We start from the raw sequence: 25,487 nt of genomic DNA, 5'->3' as shown, positions 1-25,487 counted from the left end.
GTCATGAAAAGAACTAGGTGATACACGATGAACCATATTTTATATCTAACATAAGTGTACACACCTCCTCCAGCTCAATAGCTCGCAAAGGTAGGACCTACGATAATTACCCTTCTTTGATATTGTGACTCATTAAACTAAGGAGCCCATAGGAGACTCGTGATATACGTATACGCTGCCTGGTCCCAAACCAGAACTTCCATAATCTATGTCTAAACTACTTCATCCAGTACCAGAGGAAAATAAGAGTAAAGGGGGTGCTCAGACTCGAACCAATGCTAAATAAGTATAAATTGGTAAATCCATTATCCGAGATCGAATTTGGGAATAAACAGTATAATAATATAGAAATAATCGAAATCTCCCTCGACCAAAGTGCATCAGTAGTGGTAAAAGATGGTGGATCAATAATGGACCTAAATTTGGTTTGGTCTAATTTTCAAAGTAATATATTTAGTTTAAAATATCATAGATCAATAATAAGGATAGAAAACTTCCGCCTTAAATGAAACAAGTTTTAAAAAGTAAAAAGGTGAGAATAAATCTCTTTTTAGAAATCAATAGTAAAATCAAGGTTTTAGTTAAAATTGTACCACGAAATAGGTATAAATGTTCCTAACTGTTTGCACGTCATCACTAGTATCCAAATAATACATATATGAGCGTCAAAGCATCTATCAACTAGAACAATGTCCTATCAAGGATAAAATACTAACCTGGTGTCCAATTGATATACGTAACCACTGTCTGGGGCCCAATAATTATCAACACCATAAATCGGGAGACTAAGGTAAATAAGAGCATATAATATGTAACCAACAATATATCAGCACCATAAATAGGGAGACTAAAGTAAATAAGAGCGCAAAACTACTATAAGGATCTAATCGAAGGCAATCACCCCAAGTCACTAAGTACTACGATTAATCTTAAGTTAGACTTCCTTAATGTCAACCTAAGGCCACATAAGTATATATTCAAGCATAACAATATCTTCTCACTACATCATGTTTTTTAAGATAAGGCTCAAATCGTATTTCTATTTTAAGTCTCATAGACATGGAATTTCAGGATATACTAGCTATAAATCTATCCTATAATTCCTACCTAACGTGTGATCTATACAATACACAATTTCAATAGAAAAGTAGACTGTAGCCTACCTCGAAGCTGAACTGCAACTTTGAACCATCCACGAATCACTCATCTTTGCTCCACAATCTCAAAATATTGTCAAACTATCTAAATCATAATCTACGTATTAGTATGAGTAAAATGGTACACATATTGTAATATAAACTCTAGACCTAAAATTAGGTTAAAAAAAATAGGCTTGTGAGGCCTGCTAACGAAATTCCAAACTTGAATCCATCATGAGATTCCTTGAAGGACAAGAAATGTGAGCTCAAAATTTGAGTACGAACGGAGCATAAATAGAGGCTCAAATCGACCCGAGAGATAATGCAAGTACGAGGAAAAACAAGAATTAAATGAAGGATTTAGGCCGAAAACTTACTAAGAAATTAATGGAAAAAGATTACCTCAACGTCCTCTTCATATTCCAACTCCAATTAATTGATTCCCAAACTTTCTTAAGCTCGTAGGTCTATTAATGGCGAAATTGGGGCTTGAAAATGGTAGAAAATCGTGGATTGCAGCAATATATGGGACCAGGGATTACCTTATCACGATAGCGAGTGTCCCTATTCTTGAAGGCGGGAGCCAAGAGAAATGTTCTTCGCAAATGCGGGTGATGAGTCGCAAACGCGGAGGCTACCATCAGTAAAACATGACAAATGCAACACTTAGGGTCACGAACACGATGAGAGAATGGATCTAGTCAGCGCTGACCTACATTGTGAATGCGATGGTTAAAGTCCTGACCCTTTGTGAATGCGACCTACCTCTTACAAACATGAAGGGTAACATTACCCCTACACTAGCTTTTGTGAACCAGCAAAAAGCTAAGTCCTTATAGACTCCGATCGGGGGCTCGAAATTCACTCAGGATCCTGTGCATGCAAACGAACTATGCTACCCTACCAACTCCGACATTTAGGACTCAACGAAACCATTAAAATTTTCATTCGAGGTCGTTTGATAAAAAGTGGACCCCTCACGCATAGTTTTATTTTTCATCAATCTACCAAATAGCCCAAAACGAGTCCAGAAGTCTTGGGACTTAGACCAAGGGCCCTTCCAGCCTAAAATCAACGTTCCAAAGTAAACAACACTGTCAAAATCTTCATCCGAGGCCATTTACTTGAAGTTTTGATCAAAGACCAATTCCTTAACTTAAAAAACTCCAAAATAGGAAAATAAGCTTACAACCCCAACGAACTGTCAAAAATCGAACCGACGGTTTCGGCAAGCCATGAATAACCTGTAGCCGCTATGGGGAGGCACGAAACACCAAAAATGCGCGAAAATAAAAACAAATGATCTGAAGGATCATTACAGTATTCCTATCTACTAACTCTCTATCCTAATTCGCGTCTTCCACACCTTCTTATCTAAAGTTCTGTCCTCAATAAGTTGTAAATCAATATCTTTTTTTGTCTGAAACATAAACTAATATCCTTACATTTGACAATTTTTAATAATTCAATTAATCTGATATCTGATCTTTCACCTTATTGGTAAGAGTGGAAGCATGGATGCGAGATGCTTGCGGAATGCTCAGCTGAAAAGAGGCTACGACTGCTTCATTTTTACCGTGTGGCCTTGTATGCCGAAGATATAAAATGAGTACATGAAAAAGAACGAAAATTCAATCGATCTATTCAGTGCTGAAGCATTTGGATATCCTCATGTAACTCTTTCATTACCTCTTTCTCCGACCCCATTTTTTTCTTTTAAATAAAAGTGTAAATAATATAAATACCAATCTTTTGAAAGTAATTACACTCTCTCCCACTTTTTAATTATTGTACTCTCTCTCCCTATTAATATACATAGCATAGTCGATATATACATAACATTCTGTGTATATGTTGGAATTTTTATAATATGTTTAGGAAGTTGAAATTTTTTTATAATATTGAAAATATAAATTGTGTATTTGCTTAATTTTAAGTAAAAAAATCCTCATATCCATTTGTTTTTTCTTTTCTATTAATAATAAAAGTTAGAAATCAACCAACATTGATTGTAGTGCAGTGGATAGAGCTGTTTCACCCTTAATTAAAGGTCGAAGGTTCGATCTTGGGTACAGAAAAAACACTGTTAGGCAGTGCTTTCCCCCGAATAGGATCCTACGTGGTGCAAATTTAAATTAATCGAGTTTCAATACGGATATCGAACACCGGATGAAAACAAAAAAAAGTTAGAAAGCAGAATATTTCTCGGACAGTAAACGTGGACTACTCCTAGATGCCTATTGGTGAAGCCACCTCACAGATCCCACTCATCATTGGTCCCAATGGCAATAAAAGCCGCCATATATGTCTTCATCACCTCTTAACTAGTAAGGACAAAATAATAATACTCTCCTCTGGTTTATTTTTATTTATTCGCTTTTTTATTTAAAATATTTCATAATATTTATTTAATTTATAAAATTTATAAATAATTAATATATTTTTATTTATTTTATTCTTAATATTAAATATAATTTATTATTAAATTTATTATATTCAAAAGATAATATGATAAAATTATTTACTTCTTAATTCTTGTGCTAATAAAAAAATGGACAATTAAATTCAGTTAAAGATCCTATTATATCACTGTACATACTGTTCCTCGCCTCACGTAAATAACTGGTGGTCAATAAAATTTTTACTTATGGTTGAATGCTTTGGAATTCTTGAAACAAAACTTAAATCATTAGGCACTAGAAGTACGGTTAGCACAAATATATATATATATATATATATATATATATATATATATATATTTTAATGTATTAAAAGTGTGAATATCTTAGAAAATGATTTGAACTTTTTGTCTTTCATTAAAAGATTTTTTTTTAGATAAAATTATCATTTCATTATTTTTTAAATTTATTATTTAATTATTTTTTATTATATTAACTATACTTTCTAAAATATATGAAACTCCTAAAATATATGGTAGGAGAATTAATTAATATTTTTCTTTCTACAAAATTTTCTAAAATATATGAAACTCTTAAAATATATGCTAGGAGAATTGATTAATATTTTTCTTTCTACCGCTCAATTAAAAAAATACTCCTAAAATAGGACTCTATTAAGGAAATACTTCATTAAATATTGAGATGTACATTAAATTAGAGAACAAACCGATTTACTTGTTTGGAGAATATGATTGATGTTCATCTAACTTGATTTGATTGCATGTTTAGATTGATGGATGTTTGATTTTCTAAACCGTCAATTTCTTTACTATTTTTGTCAGCATAATAGAATTCAACATGTATGTATATATATTTTTTCTTTGTTTTTATTCAAAATCATTCTTTGGGGTTAAAATTTTCACTTAGACAAGAATTAGTTAGATCAAAATCGAAGCTTTTTGATCACTATTATATATTTTTTTTATAGTTTACAGGTTGTGGATGAATGCCGGTTGGCTTTGAAAATTTTCTTGTGTAAATGTTAGATTTAATTATATTGTTTTGATCTCATTATTTTATTTTAATTTACAGATGTCAGATGAATGTGGATCGGCTTTAAAAAAAATTTTAGGTAAAGGTTAAGTTTAATTGTACTATCGTAATATCTCTATTAGTTTGTTATTTTGTGGTAGTTTACAGTTCGTAGATGAATCTCGATCAGTTTTGGAAAAAAATTATGTGTAAAATTTAAGCTTAATTGTATTATTTTGATATCACTTTTATCGCATTATTTTGTTGCAGTTTACAGGTGATAAATAAATGCTGGTCGGCTTTGAGAATTTTTTTTATGCAAAGGTTAGGTTTAGTTGTATTATTTTGATATCTTTATTATCATATTATTTTGTTATTATTTACAGAGGTAGATGAGTGTCAGGTGACTTTGAGAAAATTTATATGTGTAAATATTAGATTTAATTGTATTATTTTGATGTCTCTATCATTGTATTATTTTGTTGCAATTTACAAATGGTAGATGAATGTCGATCGACTTTTAAAAATATTTTTGATAAAGATTTGGTTTAGTAAATAAATTCTCCATCTTTACATACTTAAAAGAAATTAAATTTAATTATTATATTCATCTTTATTATTTAAATAAATATCCTATTTAATGTAATGTTTGAACTCATTAAAGTGAGGTATAAGCACAAGACGCATACACCTAAAATAATATTCCATATATATTAAAAGTGTGAAGGGTCTTAAAAATTTCTTTTCGCTATTTAAGATTCTTTATTTTAAACAAAATCATCTTTTCCTCATTAGAAGTTATCAGAATTAATGACAACATTTTTTTATTGGTTTAAGAATTCTAAATTAACTAAATTGGATTTTAAGAAGATTTAAAAAATCTATAAATCTATATCTACATCTATAAAATTATTTTTTGTAAAGTTACCCAAATATTAGTATCATAGGTGTTACTATTATTTATGTTGTATATTATCTTTGCTTTGTATAGAATTAAGATTTGATTTATTTATTTTACAAAACTGCTTGTTATGTCTTCTTATTTGTCCACTTCATTAAAAATCTTCGTAATAGATGAAATCGTCTAACATCAAATAATTAAAAGTTACACATGTGTACATATGGCTAAAACAGTATATAGAGAGAGAGAAAGAAAGAGAAGAGTGCATGAAGTAGTGCTTTTACTATATCATTCTTAATTAATTATTATATGTTATATACGTATTAAAAATTAATAATATTTAATAAACAAGTAAAATAGATATTTATGACATCTCTTCTTCAGCTGCTTTAGTCGTAATTTTACTATTTCATCCCCAATTAATTATACTAAGTCATTTAAGTATTAAAAAATTAATAATATTTACTAAAAAATAAAATAAATAAATAAATAAATAATAAACTATCTATTGATATTTTAAATTAACTTGACATCTTATATGAGGTCCGTTTAAATATTTTTCACACCTATTTTTTATAGTAATTTTGTTGTATCACTTCTAATAAGTTATTATGAGTCATTTAAGATATTTCCGCTTCAATAGTGATTTTATTATATCACCCTAATTAATTATTAAGGTTATCTAAGTATTAAAAAATTAATAATATTTAATAAACACAAAATGATATGTTAACATAAAAAAATTGATTGACTATTAAAATCATACTAGTGATACAGACATAAAGTAACATATATTATTTGAAAATAAAATAAAATATATTGTAAATAACAATATTATGAACTTAATATTAAAAAATATATATAGAAAAATTGATTGACTGTCGAAATTTTATCAGTGCCGTATAAATTGAGACAGAGAGAGTTTTATCGAAAAATTATGTAAAAGAACATTATAAATCACATAACTAATAACTTAAAAAATTTAAAAGATATAAAATATTTATAAAATATTTAACTATCTCAAAATTATATCAATGTCACTTAAATTAAAATAAAAAAAAATAATATTACAAATTATAATACTTAAAAATTTAAATAATTTTAATAAATACTTATCTGAATTCTATTTATTTACATAAATTAAAATAAAAAATAATATATATTGAATCCGTGATATCCGGTAAGTAAGATAACGTGAAATGCGACAGGATAAGCATATATATTTGTGTCATAACTCATAATCATAATACTTCAAAAAGGGTGAAAATCATTTTCCCCGAAGTTTGTCCTAAAAATCAACCTTCCCCGAACTATCAATAATAATCAACCTCCCTCCTTTATTCCATACAATATCTATTTTATCCTTATAATTTGATAATGTTTATGGACATTGCATAAAAACATAAACATTATCTTCATTTTAGAAAAAAATCATATAACAAAATCTTCATAAAAACATAAAGATTATCTTTTAGGAAAAAACAGAAATACTAATCAACTTATGAAGTAAATTAGCATGATATAAGAAAATGAGTTTTATTAATAATAATCAAAACTATAATATTTATTTTACAAGTGAAAATAATAAGTAATACTAATTTTATAAACATATTTCAAAGCAAAAAATACAAAAAATAAATAAAAGAGATGAGCCTCTAGTAAAACCTTTATTACATAGAATGGAATCCACGTCAAAGGTGTTACGCCATCTAAAATGATCGACAAAGGATATCACGTTAGCTAAAAAGATTGACAAAAATACGCTAAAATTTAGTTTAAGGGGTAATAGGACCCCCGTGAAGTTGACGTGTGTCGTAGCAAATTTGGTCATGGTTCGGGGGTACTAGATGTTTTTCTCGAATAAAAATAAGGTCAAATCTTAAAGATTATATTATTTATATAAATTATAAAATATGTAATATGCTATTAATGACAATCACAACTTATTTACTGATATAGACAATAGATAATATCGTTTCTTATCACTTGATCCTCATACTAAAATAAAAGTATTAATTTATCTACTCAATTTATATTTTTTTCTATCATTTAGTGTTAAATTAAAGTTTCTCTAACCAAAAAAAAAAATTAAATTTTTTTTTAAAGTTTCAAATTATTATTAATAAGGTTAATTTAGCAAAATATACCTCTAAGTAAAATTTACTTAAGGATTGTGTTATATCAACAAAAAGTTAAGTAATACGAAACGAATTTAGTAAGAGAGCGATTAAATACGAAAATATACGCATATGCATGTACATACATATGTATATATACACATTTAGGGGTGAGTTGTTTGGAAACAAGTTATCTCAGAATTAGTTATTACAAAATAAGTTGTACTAACATGTATGTGTGATAATTTATCTCATCACTGTGATATAAATGGTGCGATAAATAATTTTGACACTACCTAATACATCTAATTAAATGCAGGATAAATAATCATGAACTTTATCTCTGAATTATTATAGTTATACCTCACACCAAACGATTCTTTAATAAATATAATACCAAAATAACGATCTTAAAAAATAATATTGAATTTTGTGATAAATTTATAAAAAATATTAATTTACTTATAAAGTTAATAAATTTAAATAAAATAGTATAAATATCCATGTTAAAAAAATATTCATTACATATAATATAAAAAGATATTACATAAATATAGAATTAAAATTATAAGAACAAAATATATTGCATGAAACAAAAAAAAAGAAAAGTTTGATTATTGTTGATAGTTCGGGTAAGCTGATTTCGAAAACAGACTTTCGGGGGAAACGATTTTCACCCCTTCAAAAAAGGAAGAAAAGGTCCAATGTTTACGTAGGAGTAGTAACTTTTGTGCTTCTAATGATGGTACTTATTTTTGTGGCAATTAAACCGTTTTCCTTTTGTTGTTGAAGACTTTCTGGTATTACTTTTATCGATTTAAAATAAATGTATTTTTGATTCTCTTAAAATGATTAATTTTAAAGTACAAAAATATAATTAATTATTTTTTCAGTATTATCCTTCTCTGTAATGAAGTTTTTCAACTATCGCTCATTTTAAGAAAAAATTGACTACCTTTTAGATGTACTCTAGATTATTTTACTTGTGAATATTATTAAAAATAAATTGTCCATAGTTATTTGTTTCTTTTCTATGTACAATTAAATTATAAATATGATGTAAAAAAGTACCCTATTAAATGGAAAAAATAAGAAATAACAATAATTTAATTAACTTATTATTTAATTAATATTTTGCTGAGAAATGTGTAAACAAAAAAAGACACGTCTCTAAAATTCATTTGATTTGAATAGAAGTGAATGTTATTACTTATTCATTATTTTAAAATATATTTTTATTTTATTTATCATTTTAATACATTAAAACAAATCATTTAAATTTTTAGGCTCATCATAAGTACCAGTTTTCCAAATTATTTCTTAAAACTTATGTTAATTAATATGAATATTAGTAATAACTTGTCTGGATTGATCATTATTTCATGAGATGCAAAATTTAAAATGAACAAGTAATAATAAATGGATCAAATATTATCAGTATAAAAATCCCACAATTGTATCAATGTGGCAGATTACTGTATATGAAAGTACCATCCTGACAATTTGTCTCTCGACTCTCATACAAAATATTTCATCACTTTCAGCACAGTTTTCACGTTGAATCTGTAGCTTTTCCACTATTTTAAATTATTGTTGTTTTTTTCCTTCCTCCTTAATTAAGGTTCTAATATATAGTCTCCTCAAAAATCTCTTCCTAAGTCTACAATAAAGGTGTTTTTCTTTTTTCTTTTTTACCTTGATCACCAATACATGAGTTTTCTTGATCTACCATCAAGATCTGATTTTCATGTAAAATTTGTAGGTTTGATAGCTCCTAGACCTTAATTTTGAATTTTCTTGATCTGGGTCGTTGTCATATTTGTCTCATTTTTGCTGAAAATGAGGGCAAAGCTAGGGTTTTTGATGTTTGTTTGGTTTCTTGTATTTGAATCTTGTTTGGGTAGATTTGTTGTGGAGAAAAACAGCTTGAGAGTAACTTCACCAGACTCAATTAAAGATGTGTATGAATGTGCAATTGGGAATTTTGGGGTACCACAATATGGAGGAACAATGGTTGGTACTGTTGTTTATCCTAAAGCTAATCAAAAATCTTGCAAGAATTTTGCAGATGTTGATGTTTCTTTTAAAACTAAGCCTGGTGGTATGCCCGTTTTCGTTCTTGTCGATAGAGGAGGTAAATAATTTATGACTTTATTGCACTTTTGGGATTGTAATTTGCTTATTTTTTTTTTTTTTTGTACTAGAGCTTGTTTTAATGATGTTGGTTTAAAGTTTCTACCTTTTCTTGTTAATTGAGGAGGTAAATTTTATGACTTTTTGCGCGTTTCGATTGATTTATTTGAGCTTGTTTTAATGGTGTTTGTTTGAGTTTCCATGGTTTATGATGCCGGTTTTAAGTTTCTATCTTTTCTTGTTAATTGAGGAGGTAAATTTTATGACTATTTTGCGCGTTTGGATTGATTTATTAGAGCCTTGTTTTAATGCGGTTTGTTTGAGTTCATGTTTTATGACGTTGTCTTAAAGTTTCTCCCTTCCCTTGTTGATTGAGGAGGTAAATTTTTTGACTTTTTTGCGCGTTTGGATTGATTTATTAGAGCTTGTTTTATGATGTTTGTTAGAGTTCATGGTTTATGATCTTCGTGTAAAGTTTCTACCCTTTTTTGTTGATTGAGGAGGTAAAGTTTATGATTTCTCTGTGCATCTGGGATTGTAATTTGCGTATGTTTTTTGTACTAGTTCAGTTATTAGATCTTGTTTTAATGATGTTGGTTTTAGTTCATCACGACGGTGTATTTTATCTATTAGGTGCTCAGGATTATATAGATTAGCTTACATTTGTCAAATTTTCTTTCATTGTAAGTTGTAACTATATATCTTTTTGATGCCCTTTTGTGAATGAAATACTTTACTCTATCCAAAAAAAATTGATTAGCTTACATTTGTTTTTGTCGATAAATTGTGTAATCAGATTTCAGGTTTGTAAAGATCACCTAACTGTACCTCCGTGGGCTAATGTATATACTTCCTCCTTTCACTTTTACTTGTCCACTTTGGACTTTGCAAGCCTCATAAGAAACAATGATAGGTTATGAGTATTTTATCATAATACCCATATTAATTGATGTTTATTATTAGGTCTTGAAAAAATGATTTGAGGAATAAGTAGTTAATGCTAAGGGTAAAACATGGAGTAAGATAATTGTCTTTTCTTGGTATGTTAAAAGTGACAAGTAAAAGTGAAAATCTTGACAAGTAAAAGTGAAAATCTAGTTTTGGAATAGTGGACAAGTAAAAGTGAATAGACGCACTATGTAGACATTTCATCCCCATACTAGATTGCTTTTTGAGAAAATTAGGGATTCTGTAGTGTTAGATTGCCTAAATTTGCAATTTATCTGACATGGACAATCAAGTCCCTAAACAGAACTGAGAGAGTATAAAGACTCCTGGCGAACATTGGAATTTTCTTGCCTGTTAGTATACCTATATAAATGTCTACTTTCTGTTGCCAATCTTCAAATATATTCTTACAAGTTGAACTGAAAAAGGAAAATTAAAAAGTAGAAATGAGCTTTTATATTTCCTACATTGGTGATTTATATAATTAGAAAATTGATGTAAGAAGAGTTCAGATTATTTTGCTGAAGTTTGTTAGTCTTGTAGCATGCACTTGCTTTTGGCCAGTAAACTTTAGGAAACGTCATACATTCTTGGGTTTTTTGTGTGGCTGGTTTTGCTAATAAGTCTAAATGTTGTATCTGTTCCAAGTTCAAACTTCCATAAACTCTCCACCTACAATTAATAAGTATATAAGACTGGATAATTGGTGATGGATGACCAAAGTGGAGCTTGTTAAATTGTGTACGTATCTAACATGTGTCTCCTTTTCCTTTCTGATCTGTGTTTACTGTTTCACTGGCAGATTGCTATTTCACTCTAAAGGCTTGGAATGCTCAAAAGGCTGGAGCTGCTGCTATTCTTGTCGCTGATGATCGCAGTGAACCGTTGATTACCATGGACACTCCTGAGGAGGAAGATGCAAAGGCAGATTATCTGCAAAATATAACTATTCCTTCTGCTCTAATTAGTCAATCGCTTGGGGATAGCATCAAGAAGCAACTATCTAAAGGGGAGATGGTTAACATAAACCTTGATTGGAGAGAGGCTCTTCCCCATCCTGATGAAAGAGTTGAGTACGAGTTTTGGACTAACAGTAATGATGAGTGTGGCCCTAAGTGTGAGAGCCAGAGAGAGTTTGTCAAAAACTTCAAAGGGGCTGCTCAGATACTTGAGCGGAAGGGATATACGCAGTTCACTCCCCATTACATAACTTGGTATTGTCCCGAGGCATTTATTTTGAGCAAGCAATGCAAGTCTCAGTGCATCAACCACGGTAGATACTGTTCTCCAGATCCTGAGCAAGACTTCAGCAAAGGTTATGATGGGAAGGATGTTGTTTTACAAAATTTGCGCCAAGCTTGCTTTTATAAGGTTGCCAATGATAGTGGGAAGCCTTGGTTGTGGTGGGACTACGTTACTGACTTTGGAATCCGGTGTCCAATGAACGAGAAGAAGTACAATAAAGAATGTGCAGATCAAGTAATCAAATCCCTTGGTATGTTGGAGTTTCTTGTTTTTGGTGTTTCCGCTGATGAATTTCAGCTCATGCACATTATTTTCAGTGTAAATATGCATTTGGCGTTAGAAAAAATATACACGTTTGATTTTAATGGTTCAATATGCTACTGCGATTTATCTTTTCCTTGAATATAGTGGTGATGATTAGTAATTCTGCTGTTGCGTACTGTATTTTGGTTGTATTTCTGTCTTCACATCCCTGTCCATGAGCACTGAGACCTATGTCTTAGCCTCTTAGGTATAGTCCAACTTCCTGGTCCACTATCTGATGCTAATTTTATTGAACTAAATTGTTAATTTTTCTGGATTATAATCTCTTCTACCTTAGTTTGTGCAAGGCTCAATCACTTAATTATAAGCGTTCTATTACACAGAAATCCTTTTTAGCATTATATTTACATCTTGTTTTGATGGTTCACTTTACAATAGTATGAAGACAAGCTCAGATATATTCAGACTTGCTGACAGCACATGATTAGGGTTGTTATGCTCTTACCGAACTGATGCATTTAGATCTTTCATTTGGTTCAAGTCTCTGAAATTTCATTTCACCTTCATTTTAAACCTACGGAATAGTCTAACCGTTAACCTTGTTATTTTTTCCTGGGATGGACGCCATAGGCTTTGATGTTAAGCAGATAGATAAATGTGTTGGAGATCCTGAAGCGGATGCTGACAACCCTGTTCTAAAGGCTGAACAAGCAGCACAGGTGTGTGAAAAACAAATAATGGGAAAGCTCTTTTACTGACCTCCTTGACTCTATTGTTTCTGAATGGACTTCTTGAATTGAATTGTTAATTTTGCTTTGCTGCATTCAGATTGGCAAGGACTCTCGTGGAGATGTGACTATCTTGCCAACTCTTGTGATAAACAATAGACAATACAGAGGTACAACTCAAAGAATTCAAGTGAGAAGGTGCCTGGTTTAAATAAAAGAGTCTCAACATTTAGTGTTATCTACTTTGTAGGCAAGTTGGACAAGGGGGCTGTTCTGAAGGCCATTTGTTCAGGTTTTGAGGAGACAACAGAGCCTGCAATTTGTTTGACCGATGGTCAGTTTCCTTGATCCGTTCTTTATATTTGAAACGTTACAATTGTACCAATTAGTCATTTTTATAAAATGGGGAATCATACTTGATTTGGTTTATATCAGAGGTGTCGAGTCATATTTCTGTATTTCAGCCTCTGAAGCCACCAACCGGTTCTTACAGATCTTTCTCTAGCTTATCCGTCATTTCCCAACTTGTAGTTTTTTGATACACAAAGCTTACTTAGCTATTATATCTAAACAATAATATTTGGTCAAATAGCCTTCAGGACAAGCTGGTACATAATCTACATGGGTCTCCAATAAGGTGGTATTCACAAGTTGTTTTGCACTTCTCAGATATACAAACAAATGAGTGCCTAGAGTCCAATGGTGGGTGCTGGCAGGACAAGGCTGCTAACATTACTGCATGCCGGGTATGCAGTCATTTGTCTGCTGACTACTGAAATGATAGCATTATTTTGCATCTTTCTGTCTAGCTGAGTGCTAGCTAATTTTCCTATGAATTGCATTATTATTCTGCAGGATACTTTCCGTGGGAAGGTATGTGAATGCCCCACGGTCCAGGGAGTAAAATTTGTTGGTGATGGTTATTCTCACTGTGAAGGTATGTAAGACTCTATGGTCAAAATCTTGGTCACATAAAGGCACTTCTGTGATGCATGATCATTGTCTTCAGAGACTTTATCTTTTGCACTTTTTTCCTGACAGCATCTGGAGCATTACGCTGTGGCTTAAACAATGGAGGTTGTTGGAAGGGAACCAAGGATGGCAGGACATTTTCTGCTTGCATTGTAAGAAGTCTCCCTTAAAGCTACCTCTTGAACTATACTCTTTGACATCCCCCCTTCTTTTATGGGGCTGCGTACTTCCTTCCTATTTTCTGCTTTTATTGAAATAGTGGATTGGAATATGAACTATTCTTCTCTCTTAATTTTATCTGAGAATTGATGCTAGAATTTAGTTTTTTCCCTTTGAATTACGCCCTCCTTTTCTGGCCCTCACAGATTCTAATTACTGTTTTTACTTGAGTAATCCTTTAGACGAGTTTCTTGTGTCTCAATTTCATTTAGTGAAAAGGGCCACTAAATATTATATCATTATCTTGTCAGGATGACCACACAAAGGGTTGTAAATGTCCACCAGGGTTTAAAGGAGATGGAGTGAATGTTTGTGAAGGTACAGAGGATCTGTTATCATTATATATCATTTTTCAAAATTTGCCAATGTTGTTGGCATTTATGCGATAACTTGCGGTTTTCATCTGTTATAATCTTCTTTAACTCTTATCTACTTGAGGATATACATCTCCGTGCTCTTTGACCACAACAAAAAGTTTTCCTCGTTTTATATTCCATCCTAGAAAATATTATGCTGTATATGCACAAAGAGATGTAGAGATAGGCATATCCTTGCTCTTTGTTTAGTACCCCCCCAAATCCCATTTTATGTGTCACCTTTTGACTGGGTATGGAGTTTAAGAAATAGGTGAAGGCTTTGTGAAGTTTACCAAATTGTCTTTTTTAGAAAAGTGAAAAAGGAGGAGTACTATCTTCAAAATTAGGTGGGGCTAATAAGGGTAAAAGAGGAAATACAACTATTGACCCCACCTAAATAGTTACCAAATAAGGATAGGTGACATTCTTTTTGGGACAGACCAAAGGGAAAGTGTGCCACATAAAATGGGACGGAGGGAGTACTTACTTTGTGCCATTTTATGTGTCACACTTTCTTTTTTAGTTTGTCCAAAAGGAGGACAATCCTTCTCTCTTTTGAAACTATTGGGATCTTATTCTTATTTTATCTTGTTGGACCCATTTGATATAAAACGTTCCTTCTTTTATGAGAAGAGAGAAGATGAAAAGACGTGGAACTCTCACCACTATTCATTTACAAGGATATTTTTTGTTATAGGATATTTGTTTATATGTTGAAAGCTCTCGTTAATTTCTTAAACTCCATGTCCAGTCTAACTCGGAGTACCAATATGACTAATAATTTGATGAGATTAGAAGTAATTTATCTTTACTTTTTCCTTTTTCAGATATTGATGAATGCAAAGAAAGGCTGGCATGCCAGTGTCCAGACTGCAAATGCAAGAACACCTGGGGTGGTTATCAATGCAGTTGCAGTGGCAATTTGTTGTACATGCAGGAACATGATACATGTATAGGTAAGTTTTAAGTTCTCATATTGCAGGAAAAATACTTTTAAAGATGAATTTCATGAGCAGCTTTGAGCTATTGTGGTTTCAAAAGCCGATATATTTTGATCCGTAAATAATCTTCAAAAGCTGCAGGCAATGATGGCAAAGCAGCATTTAGCTGGAGTCTTGTTTGGGTTATCATCTTGGGTTTGGCGTTTGCAGGAGTTGGAGCATATGCCGTGTACAAGTATAGGATTCGGGTATGTTTTTTGTTGATATGTTCTTATTTCATCCTCTCTCGTCATTATGACATTTGGGTTTGGGTACACAACACCTGCAAAAAATCTAGCAGTAACGTGAGTTAGTTTACTTAGTAATTTCATAAATGAACTCTTCAAAAGGATGTGGAAAGGGAATGGCCTTCCGGTAGAGAAATACAATGTAGCAAAAATGCCTAAATCACCTATGATTTTGGATCCGCCAATATAAACAACTTTACATCTTCTCCTCAAAGAGGGCAGGCGTTCCTCAAGAGCTTGAAATGTGAAAAGCTAATCATTGGAGTTCCCCTATTGCTGCTAAAATCCCTTAAGAAGTATCTATTTTGTTTTGCTCAAATGATGGAAGTGCTTAGTAGTTGATAAGAAGGGCGAGTAGTTCCTTCAAAAGAAATCATGAGGATAATGTGCTTTCTTTTTACAAGCTTCCACCTATTGTGCCCTCTTAGAATAAATGGACACCTAAGCTTCTAAGAAGAAATCTCAGGAAATTGATACCACCATAAATTAAAAGATTGAATAACTTCTTCCGGAGATGCTGTAGGAAACAACTTAGAAATGTTATAATGTATTTGTTCCACATTGGAAAAAGGCATACAAGTTCGTTCCAGTCTCATCCTGTGTTCTGCCACACCCACATTTTGGCTTTTTTATCAGTTGTTGATCAAGTGCTCTTTTCCCTCTTTTTTCCTTTATTTTTTTGTCTCCTGGAATTTTTAATCATGAAACTAGTGTATGCAGAGATATGCTGCCATTGCCTTTGATGCAGTTTTATCTATGTTCTAGACTTCTATTTCATGTTATTTTTACCTATCATGATGTAATCCAAAAACCTATTTGTATATGCAGAGATACATGGATTCAGAGATCCGTGCCATCATGGCACAGTACATGCCTTTGGATAATCAAGGAGAGGTGCCTAATCACATACCGCACGGGAATGTCTGATATTAGTCCATTACTGAGGAATGATTGCGTGGATAGAATGTAAAAAACATCAAGTGATATCGCGATCAGCTCTTCTTCCAGTTGTCATGAGGTTCTTTATGCTTCTGTCATTCTAATGCAACTCTTACTGTTCAGTGAAGTCCTAATTATGTATATGTTTATCATAACAGTACACATAAATTCCCAATTATGATCAGGGAAATTTTCTGCTTATGCACGATGGTCTTTCATTTGGACCTGAGCTTAATGAAGGGTGGAATTTCGTTGGAACAAACTTTGTGCGACCTATAGGAATCTTGCATATTTGATCGGACTGTGTTATAAACAAAAATGAATTGGCAATAGATACATTCATTATACTTTGACCTTGTGGTTATATCATTTATCAATCAACTAAGAAAGAAAGATCATTGTATTATAATTTTACAGTCGTAGTCTGGCGCAGCATATGCGTGCCGTTATAATATGGATGCAAGAAAAACATCCATTTGATAAGATATTTAAAAGTAAAATTGTTTACCCAAGATAACGAAGCTTATTTATCTGATTATGGATGTGTTTGGTATGAAGTTTCTAAATTTCTCATGTTTGGTTGCTCTTTTTTTTTTTTTTTTTTTTTTTTTTTTTTTTTTTAGAAAACTAGCGCTTTAAAAATTAAGAAGAGGACTTCTATAGAGTCGGGAAAATAAATTTCAAAAGTGATATTCTGCACTAATTGCCTGATTGACATCTCCAAACATCCAACTATCCCAACACCATAGCCCTATTTCCTCCGCCCACACACTCCTAGTTCCATGCCAAACACAATGGTCCTATCCCCACCACCCACAGTCTCTTTGCTCCATGCGAAGTTTCAATAGTATTTGTCTAGATTATATATTGACCGAAGAAAATCACTGTGGAAAACATCTCCTTTATAACAATTGCCCCTTGTATATCTCTCCACTTTCATCACCCCCATGGAATTTTGGAAAGCAAGTGCTAGACCAGCTCTGGATATATGCATCAGGCAATACGAAACTGACGACAAGAATCATTTTCAGGATGACAAACCGGGATTATCTTACCAAGAATTGGAACTAAGATAGCTTAGCTATGCCTGCCTGCCATCTGGAACATGACAGAGCATGTCCCGAAAAATACATGAAAGTGGAGGAAGATAGACCTCAGGGCTAGTTGAAAAAAAATGTAATTCAGAAAATGAGAAGCAAATAAAGGGGAACAGCTTTATTGTAATGTTTCAGGTGATGAAATCGTTTTTCATCTACCACTTAATAAATTGGTGAGGAGCATTTTAACAACTCCCTTATCCTATAGCTCATCAATCTTTCATGAGTACCCATATCAAACATATGGTGTGGCATGCCTACCAAAAAAAAATATATTTCTATACAGAATTTTGTTAGCATATTAAAGAATTAGCAGCAAAAGCGCATGGCACTCAAAACATGTACTACGTCGGAGTAAAATTCACAAATAGTGACTTTTCAGTTCCTATAATTGAAAAGCAATCAATGTCATGAACTTTCAGATTTCACTAGTACAACGCCCTGACCATCATAAAATTTCATTAGTGAAATTTGAAACTCCAGTTATAAATATATTAGATGAATGTGGTTGTCCATTACTTTTAAGGTTTAATTTCCACCATAATGTTTAGTAATATCCACAGGCCACACCGCCACTACTTTCTTATTGATCTTCCACAATCATAACATAACTTCCCTTACATTCCCCAAAAGTTAATGTCATGTTTAAGGTAACCTGACAACTACCCTCTTGCAATAGTATAAATAGGATATGATAGGCAAAGGATGATGATATGATATATTTGAAAATATTTGTAGACACTTGAATATACCTGAAAGAATAAGAAAGTCTCTTTATCTCTCACTTCTTATCTACTTTATTGATTCATATTGTCACACTTTTAATTTGATTTTACGACTCCATAAATATGAGATTTGTTATATAGATGACCGCAAAGTTACGAAATGGTGTTATTTTTCTACGTTATACCGTTCTTCAGATTAGTATATATCGCATTTTCCCAACGCACGAGATTCTGAATGATGTGCTTTTCTAGTCCGAATACAAGGATAATTCAAATTAACGTTCCATTTATAAACTGCCGATAGATGGATACTAGCGAGTAGATAGGACGTGTAACAAATAATTTCAAGATTTCTCAATGTTGAACAACATTTTCATAAATCAATGTTTTCGTAATCAACTAGTGTACTTGGTGCGGTCAAAAATAGGTTCTCTTACAAATATAAAATATCTCAAATTTAAAAACAAAAAATTGATAAGTAAAATAAAAGGTGTATATATACTATTTGCATTTAGTTTAAAATGTTAGTTTCTATCAAAGAACCGAAAGTTTTCAATATAACAACAACAAGAAGCCCAGTGTATTCCCACCCAGTGGGGTTTGGGGAAGGTAAAATGTACGCAGTCCATACCGCTACCCCGAAGAAATAGAGATGCTATTTCCGATAGACCCCTGGCTCAAGATAAATAAATAAATAATAAATAAATAAAAGAAAGTCGTAATGAAACGTGAAGTAGGATGGGCGGCTTAACAGAAGTAAAGAATCAGAAATAATAAAATAGAACTCAGAGCAATACAGGATAGGGAAACTAAGAGCCATAAGTTATAAGAAATAAGAAAAACGAAATCTGGAATAGAAACGACTTCAAAATTTCAACAGAAACTGAATAAGCTCTAGGTGTCCTGAGGGGAGGAAAGTGAGAGAAAAAAACTAATTTTGTTTATCCTACCTTAATTCTTACAGCATACACCACACCTATTTACTCTATAGAACATGCAGAATTGAGTATGACCAAACTCTGAAAAATATGGCAATGCAATTGTTTGACTCATTAATGGAACAACAACATACCTAATGTATTCCCATCAATTGGGGTCTAGGGAGCATAAAGTGTACGCAGTCCATCTCACTACCTCAGATGAAGTAGAGAGAGGTTGTTTCTGATAGACCCCTGGCTCATGACAAATAACAATGTAACAAACAAAACACATAAAAGCATGCAACAAGAAGATAATACTATAATAATGGATAGTAAAGGATAATAACAGAAACAAGACACGCATAAGGTAATACTAAAAAATATCTATTCGAAAAACATAGGTATCACCAATACACCACAGGTGTACTCCTACACACTAGCTCTCTACCCTAATCCGCATCCTCCACACTTCTTATCAAGGGTCATGTCCTCCGTAAGCTGTAAATGCTCCATGTCATGTTAATCACCTCCCTCCAATACTTCTTAGGCCTACCTCTACCCCGCCTAAAACTATCCATAGCCAACCTCTCATACCTCCGTACAGGAGCATTCGTGCCCCTTCTCATCACATGCTCGAACCATCGCAACCTCACTTTCCGTATCTTGCCCTCCACCGAAGCCACTCTCATCTTTTCCCGGATAATCTCATTTCTAACCCTATCCGTCTTGGTAAGTCTACACATCCATTGCAACATTCTCATTTCCGCCACCTTCAACTTCTGTATGTGGGAGTTCTTAACTAGATAACACTCCGCTCTATACAACATAGCCGGTCGAACTACCACTTTGTAGAACTTACCTTTGAGTTTAGGAGGCACCTTCTTATCACACAAGACTCCCAAAGCGAGCCTCCATTTCAACCACCCTGCGCCAATACGGTGTGTGACATCCTCATCAATCTCCTCATTTCCTTGAATCAGAGAACCAAGGTACTTGAAACACTCCCTCTTCTGGACGACCTGGGAATCAAGTTTCACTACCACGTCCGCCTAGTGCGACAAATCACTAAACTTACATTCCAAGTACTCCGTCTTAGTCCCGCTCAACCTAAATCCTTTAAACTCAAGGCTCTGTCTCCAAAGCTCCAACTTATCATTAACTACTCCCCGAGTTTCATCAATCAGTACAATATCTTCAGCAAATAACATACACCAAGGCACCTCCTTTGGATATGTCACATCAAAACATCCATCACCAAGGCAAATAAAAATAAGCTAAGAGTCGATCCCTAGTGCAACCCTGTCAAAATCAAAAAGTGCTCTAATTCCCTCTTGTCGTCCTCACATGAGTCTCCGCATTGTCGTACATGTCCTAGATCGACCTAGAGTATGCCACAGACACCCCTCTAGCCTCCAAGCACCTTCACAAAATCTTCCTAGGAAATTTATCATACGCCTTCTCAAGATCGATAAACACCATGTGCAAGCCCTTCTTTCTCTACCTAAACTGCTCTACTAATCTCCTCACGAGGTGAATGACCTCAGTAGTCGAGTGATCTGGCATGAAACCGAACTAATTCTCGGAAATGAGATTAGCATTTCAGTCCCAACTTTAACTATGCACAGAGTGATGATTCGTAATTAAAAGTTAAATGATTCACTCTTTTTATGATGCAGGCGCGGTGTCTCGCCTACTCTTGATGCACTGTAAATATAAATGAAAAAAAAATTCAAGTGAAATTACAAAACAAAAACATAATACGGTAGGAAATATAATAGTATTGTTACATCAAATATAAAATGAAAGGATGCAGAGGTGGATTTAGCATTGGTGGAGGGGGTTTTCGGGACCCCCCCAAACATTTTCATATACGGTGTAATTATATTAAAAATTTATTAAATATATAAAAATTATAAGTGAGGAACACACTAGCAAAGTTGTTAGTTGGCTTAGCGGTTCAAAATAGACTTGAAGAAGTTCTCATATGCTATACCTATACCTAAGTTCGAATCCCCTTGGTATGACTATTTTAAACTTCTTTTGGTATAATATTTATTTTATTGGGAACCCGCAAGCTTAAAATCTTGAATCCACCTCTAAGAGGATGACCTTGGATAGGATATTATGTAACAAAAAATTATTTATGTTATAAATGTATTTACATTATAGTGAATGTCTATCAAGATCTAATAAGATCTAGTTGATATCTATAAGGATTTGAAGTATCTGAATTTTAGTCAGACACTAGGAGTATTTTCTCCTATAAATAGAGGAATTTTATTCATTGTATTCTAAATCTGATGATCTCTCATCCTTCAAGAGAAATAAAGAAGCTCCTCTCTTCTCTCTCTATTTATTCTACTTCTTTATTATTTATTGTTTCATAACATGTTATCAGCACGAGACTCTGCCAAACAAGGTGGGACTATAAACCTAAAGATAATTTCAAGGTTCATAATTCTTTATGTTATCTATCTTTTGCTACTAATAATATAATTATTATTGGATTTGAGGAAAAATAATTAATTTGAAACCATTTATGCTTTAAATTTATTCCCCAAGAACAATATTATCAAAAGGGATGATAATATGTTGGGTTCAAGTCCCATTAATTTATGCCTAAGATGCCTTTATATGGGTAAGACGTTGAATTTGAATCTCAATGCACCATATTGATGATATTATGATGGCTAAGGCAAAATAATATATTTTTAATGAAAAGTCATGAAATATGTCCCGTTGAATATGCTCCATTCCATTAAAATGAATGTGGTAGCAATATATGATAAGTCTGAAATATGACAGACAAGTGATTGGATGAACGAATATACGCGTGGAGGGACAATATGATAATGATCATCAAAAGTGATGATATTTTCACACGCATATTATGATCATAAGACATGCTAGAGAAAATTCTCTAGATCATATGTATGCCTCGATTTGCTCCGGAAGTAATAATATCATAAAAAAAGTTATAAGCTATCAATTTGATAGGCTTAAGACACGATTATATTTCATTCATGGGAATGAGACTTTTATTTGTTATAAGCATAGATCCATTACCTGGGTGAATGTGATGATATTTAGTAAAACTTATCAATACAAACATGTGCTTGATTGTGATGGTATCACAACTCACCTCCGAAAGAGACAGAATAACTAAGAAGAGTTATTTTGAAATCTACTTCTAAAGTAGTAAATCTGAAATTTGTTCATGTAATAGTAAATCAAAAATTTACTAAAGTAAAAAGTACATGTCATGGTAAACTTGGAGTTTGCTAGAATAAAAGTTCATAAATTGACATGAACGATTGCGACATCCCAAAGATGTGCATATTGAGTATTGAACATATATTGAAGAAATTAGAAAATTCTTCATTACTTTTAATATTGCTTGTTCTCATTATAAGTTGGTTGGACCAACTAATTTTGGGATTGGATCCCTTAAAATCTGAAAAGTATAAAAGGTGAATAAGGACCCGTTCACCTATCTGTGATATGTTGAAAAGATGCATCAATAAGATGATCACATGTACATTCATTGTCAACCTGTATTTGACATTCATAAAGTTGCTTTCTCGATAAAATTAAGTTAAGAGAATAACTTTCAGACTGTGTAATCAAGACAATTCATCTTGATAATGATGGTTTAGCATTGAATGCCTTCGATAAATAGCTAAATCATTACTAATGAGAACAAAACTTCATGTGTTGGTCTGAAATATGATATGTTGCATACAATAGCACTTGTATGCATGAGACCAATAAATTATGATTATTTCTTTCCTCTCAGTTGGTTCAAGGTTAGGAACCAATTATTCCATCTAATAGTTTTGATGTGCGGTATACGATTAATAAGTATACCATAATGCACAAAGATGGATTCCTCAAAGAAGATGGAGGATGTATGTTAGTTTTCCTAACATAAGGGGAAGATTATAAGCAACTATGAAGTATATTAGGAATTATCATCAGATCCTCAATCAAAAGATAATTTAAGTTAAATGCCGAAAGCATCTCATATTTAAGCTGCAAGTACTCCTATTTTGTGTCCCTAAAGGATAAAGTCTATGCATGTGTGAAGCGTGGTAGACCAATCGATTCCAAATGAAATGATCCTTGAAAAGAATAAGGAACAAATAATCACAATAAGAGTGCAATGGGCTCTTGAAGAACCTACGACATAACACTTCATGAAACCTTATAAGAGGTTTAGGTACCTGAAAATAATAAAGAGATAAGATCTCAAAATATTATGTCGCATTATGAACCGATACAGAATGATATATCATCAATATCTTTAATATAAAATTGACGCAATATTGTGAAGAGATCACGAGGATCTAAATTCTACGTTTATTTAAGCATGCTGACATAGAAACATTAATCAAGTGACATGAAAGAATGCATCTTGGTAAGCGTAAAACTTATTTGATTTGCAGTCCAGACACTTGAACATATCGTACATAATATGCTAAATATTATCGCTTGACAAAGTTTATATCTAAACTATTTAAGGATTCAAAATGTTTGAAGCATACAAAAGTTTCTGAAAAACTTATTTATAATCCTTATATAGTATAAGCTTATAGATTGAGAATTATTGGAACTCTTGGAGAGTTTCCAAAAACAATAGATTATTTGCTGAAATGAGAAATATACCAATTTGGATTGGTTATGATGTATCATATCTTAGTGCAACTGGTGCACTCATGTATCTTGCAAATACTACAAGGCCTGATATAGCCTTTTCGATTAATTTGTTAGTAAGGTATAGTCCTGCTCTTACTAGAAAACATCGAAATAAGATCAAACATATATACGGTACCTAAAGAGACTATCGATATGATCTTATTTTATTCTAAAGATTGCAGTCTCGATCTTATTAGTTATGCTAATGTTAGGTACTTATTTAACCCACATAAATTTTGGTCTCAAACATGCAATGTGTTCACATATGGAGATACTGCCATATCTTGGAAATATACAAAGCAGTCTATCATATCCACTTCATCAAATCATACTGAGATAATAGCTATTCATGAAGTAAGCCAAGAATGTGTATGATTGAGGTCTATGATACATCTCATTCGAGAAAAATGTAATTTGAAATGTGATAATGTACCCGTAATTTTATATGGAGATAATGCAACATGCATAAAATATCTTAATGGAGGATTCATAAAAGGAGATAGAATGAAGCACACTTTATCAAAGTTTTTTTGAATACATGAGCTACAAAAGAATGGTGATATTAACGTGCAACAGATTTGTTTAAGTGACAATGTAGCTGATTTATTCACTAAGTCTCCTCCAATTGCAACTTTCAAGAAGATAGTGCACAAGATTGGGATGCAAAGATTCAAGGATGTTCTCATTAGGGGGAGTTAATACGCGTTGTACTATTTTTCCCTTACAAGTTTTTGTCCCACTGGGTTTTCTTTGTAAGGTTTTTAATGAGGCAACCTCTATGCATATTGTTAGAGATGTGTACTCTTTTTTCTTCACTAGATTTTTTTTTCACTGAATTTTTTCTAGTAAGCTTTTAATGAGACACATTATCTATCTAGACATTCAAGGGGGGGTGTTATAAATGTATTTACATTATAGTGAATGTCTATCAAGATCTAATAAGATCTAGTTGATATCTATAAAGATTTGAAGTATCTGTCTTTTAGTCAGAAACTAGGAGTATTTTTCCCTATAAATAGAGGAGTTTTATTCATTGTATTCTCAATCTAATGATCTCTCATCCCTCAAGAGAAATAAAGAAGCTCCTCTGTTCTCTCTCTATTTATTCTTCTTCTTTATTCTTTATTGTTTCATAACAATTTACTTATATTGCATAATTTTTGAGCTCTTGTTGACACTCACTCGCACATGTTGATCAATACTTAAAGATCCTTTTCTTCAAATCAAATTAAAGCATGAATATTATATCACAAAAAATATAATAATAATAATAATAATAATAATAATAATAATAATAATAATAATAATATTACTTCAAATATAATATGAGAGAGGATGATCTTGGATATGTAGGGTCTCATGAGACTAAAATAATATCAATTGATACAAATTAAAATAAAGCAATACCATAAGACATTTTTTTAAATTTA

General features: G+C 32.1%; 1 protein-coding gene across 2 annotated transcripts; it reads left to right on the top strand.

Annotated features, from left to right (window-relative positions):
- The first annotated feature begins 8,970 nt into the window (after positions 1–8,970).
- Positions 8,971–16,882, top strand: LOC107845921 (vacuolar-sorting receptor 1). Of its 2 annotated transcripts, none has more exons than XM_016690433.2 (12): positions 8,971–9,722; positions 11,472–12,164; positions 12,809–12,897; positions 13,007–13,076; positions 13,157–13,240; positions 13,576–13,652; positions 13,762–13,843; positions 13,948–14,030; positions 14,349–14,415; positions 15,281–15,409; positions 15,536–15,642; positions 16,510–16,882. In XM_016690433.2, the coding sequence occupies exons 1-12, from the start codon at positions 9,428–9,430 to the stop codon at positions 16,606–16,608; spliced, it is 1,875 nt and encodes a 624-aa protein (XP_016545919.2). In that variant the 5' UTR covers positions 8,971–9,427; the 3' UTR covers positions 16,609–16,882. The 2 variants fall into 2 exon arrangements, with proteins under 2 accessions (XP_016545919.2, XP_016545918.2); XM_016690432.2 differs by having other exon boundaries at positions 9,001–9,722; positions 15,530–15,642.
- Positions 16,883–25,487: the final 8,605 nt, after the last annotated feature.

Source organism: Capsicum annuum, chromosome 10 (genome assembly GCF_002878395.1).
Source record: "Capsicum annuum cultivar UCD-10X-F1 chromosome 10, UCD10Xv1.1, whole genome shotgun sequence".
NCBI classification, from domain to species: domain Eukaryota; kingdom Viridiplantae; phylum Streptophyta; class Magnoliopsida; order Solanales; family Solanaceae; genus Capsicum; species Capsicum annuum.
This window is presented reverse-complemented; position numbering and strand designations above follow the sequence as displayed.

Coding starts and splice junctions, on each gene's coding strand:
- LOC107845921 (XM_016690432.2), top strand. CDS start 9,428: ATGAGGGCAAAGCTAGGGTTTTTGATGTTTGTTTGGTTTCTTGTATTT. Junction 13,653..13,761: donor CTAACATTACTGCATGCCGG/GTATGCAGTCAT, acceptor ATTATTCTGCAG/GATACTTTCCGTGGGAAGGT. Junction 15,410..15,529: donor GGAACATGATACATGTATAG/GTAAGTTTTAAG, acceptor AATCTTCAAAAG/CTGCAGGCAATGATGGCAAA.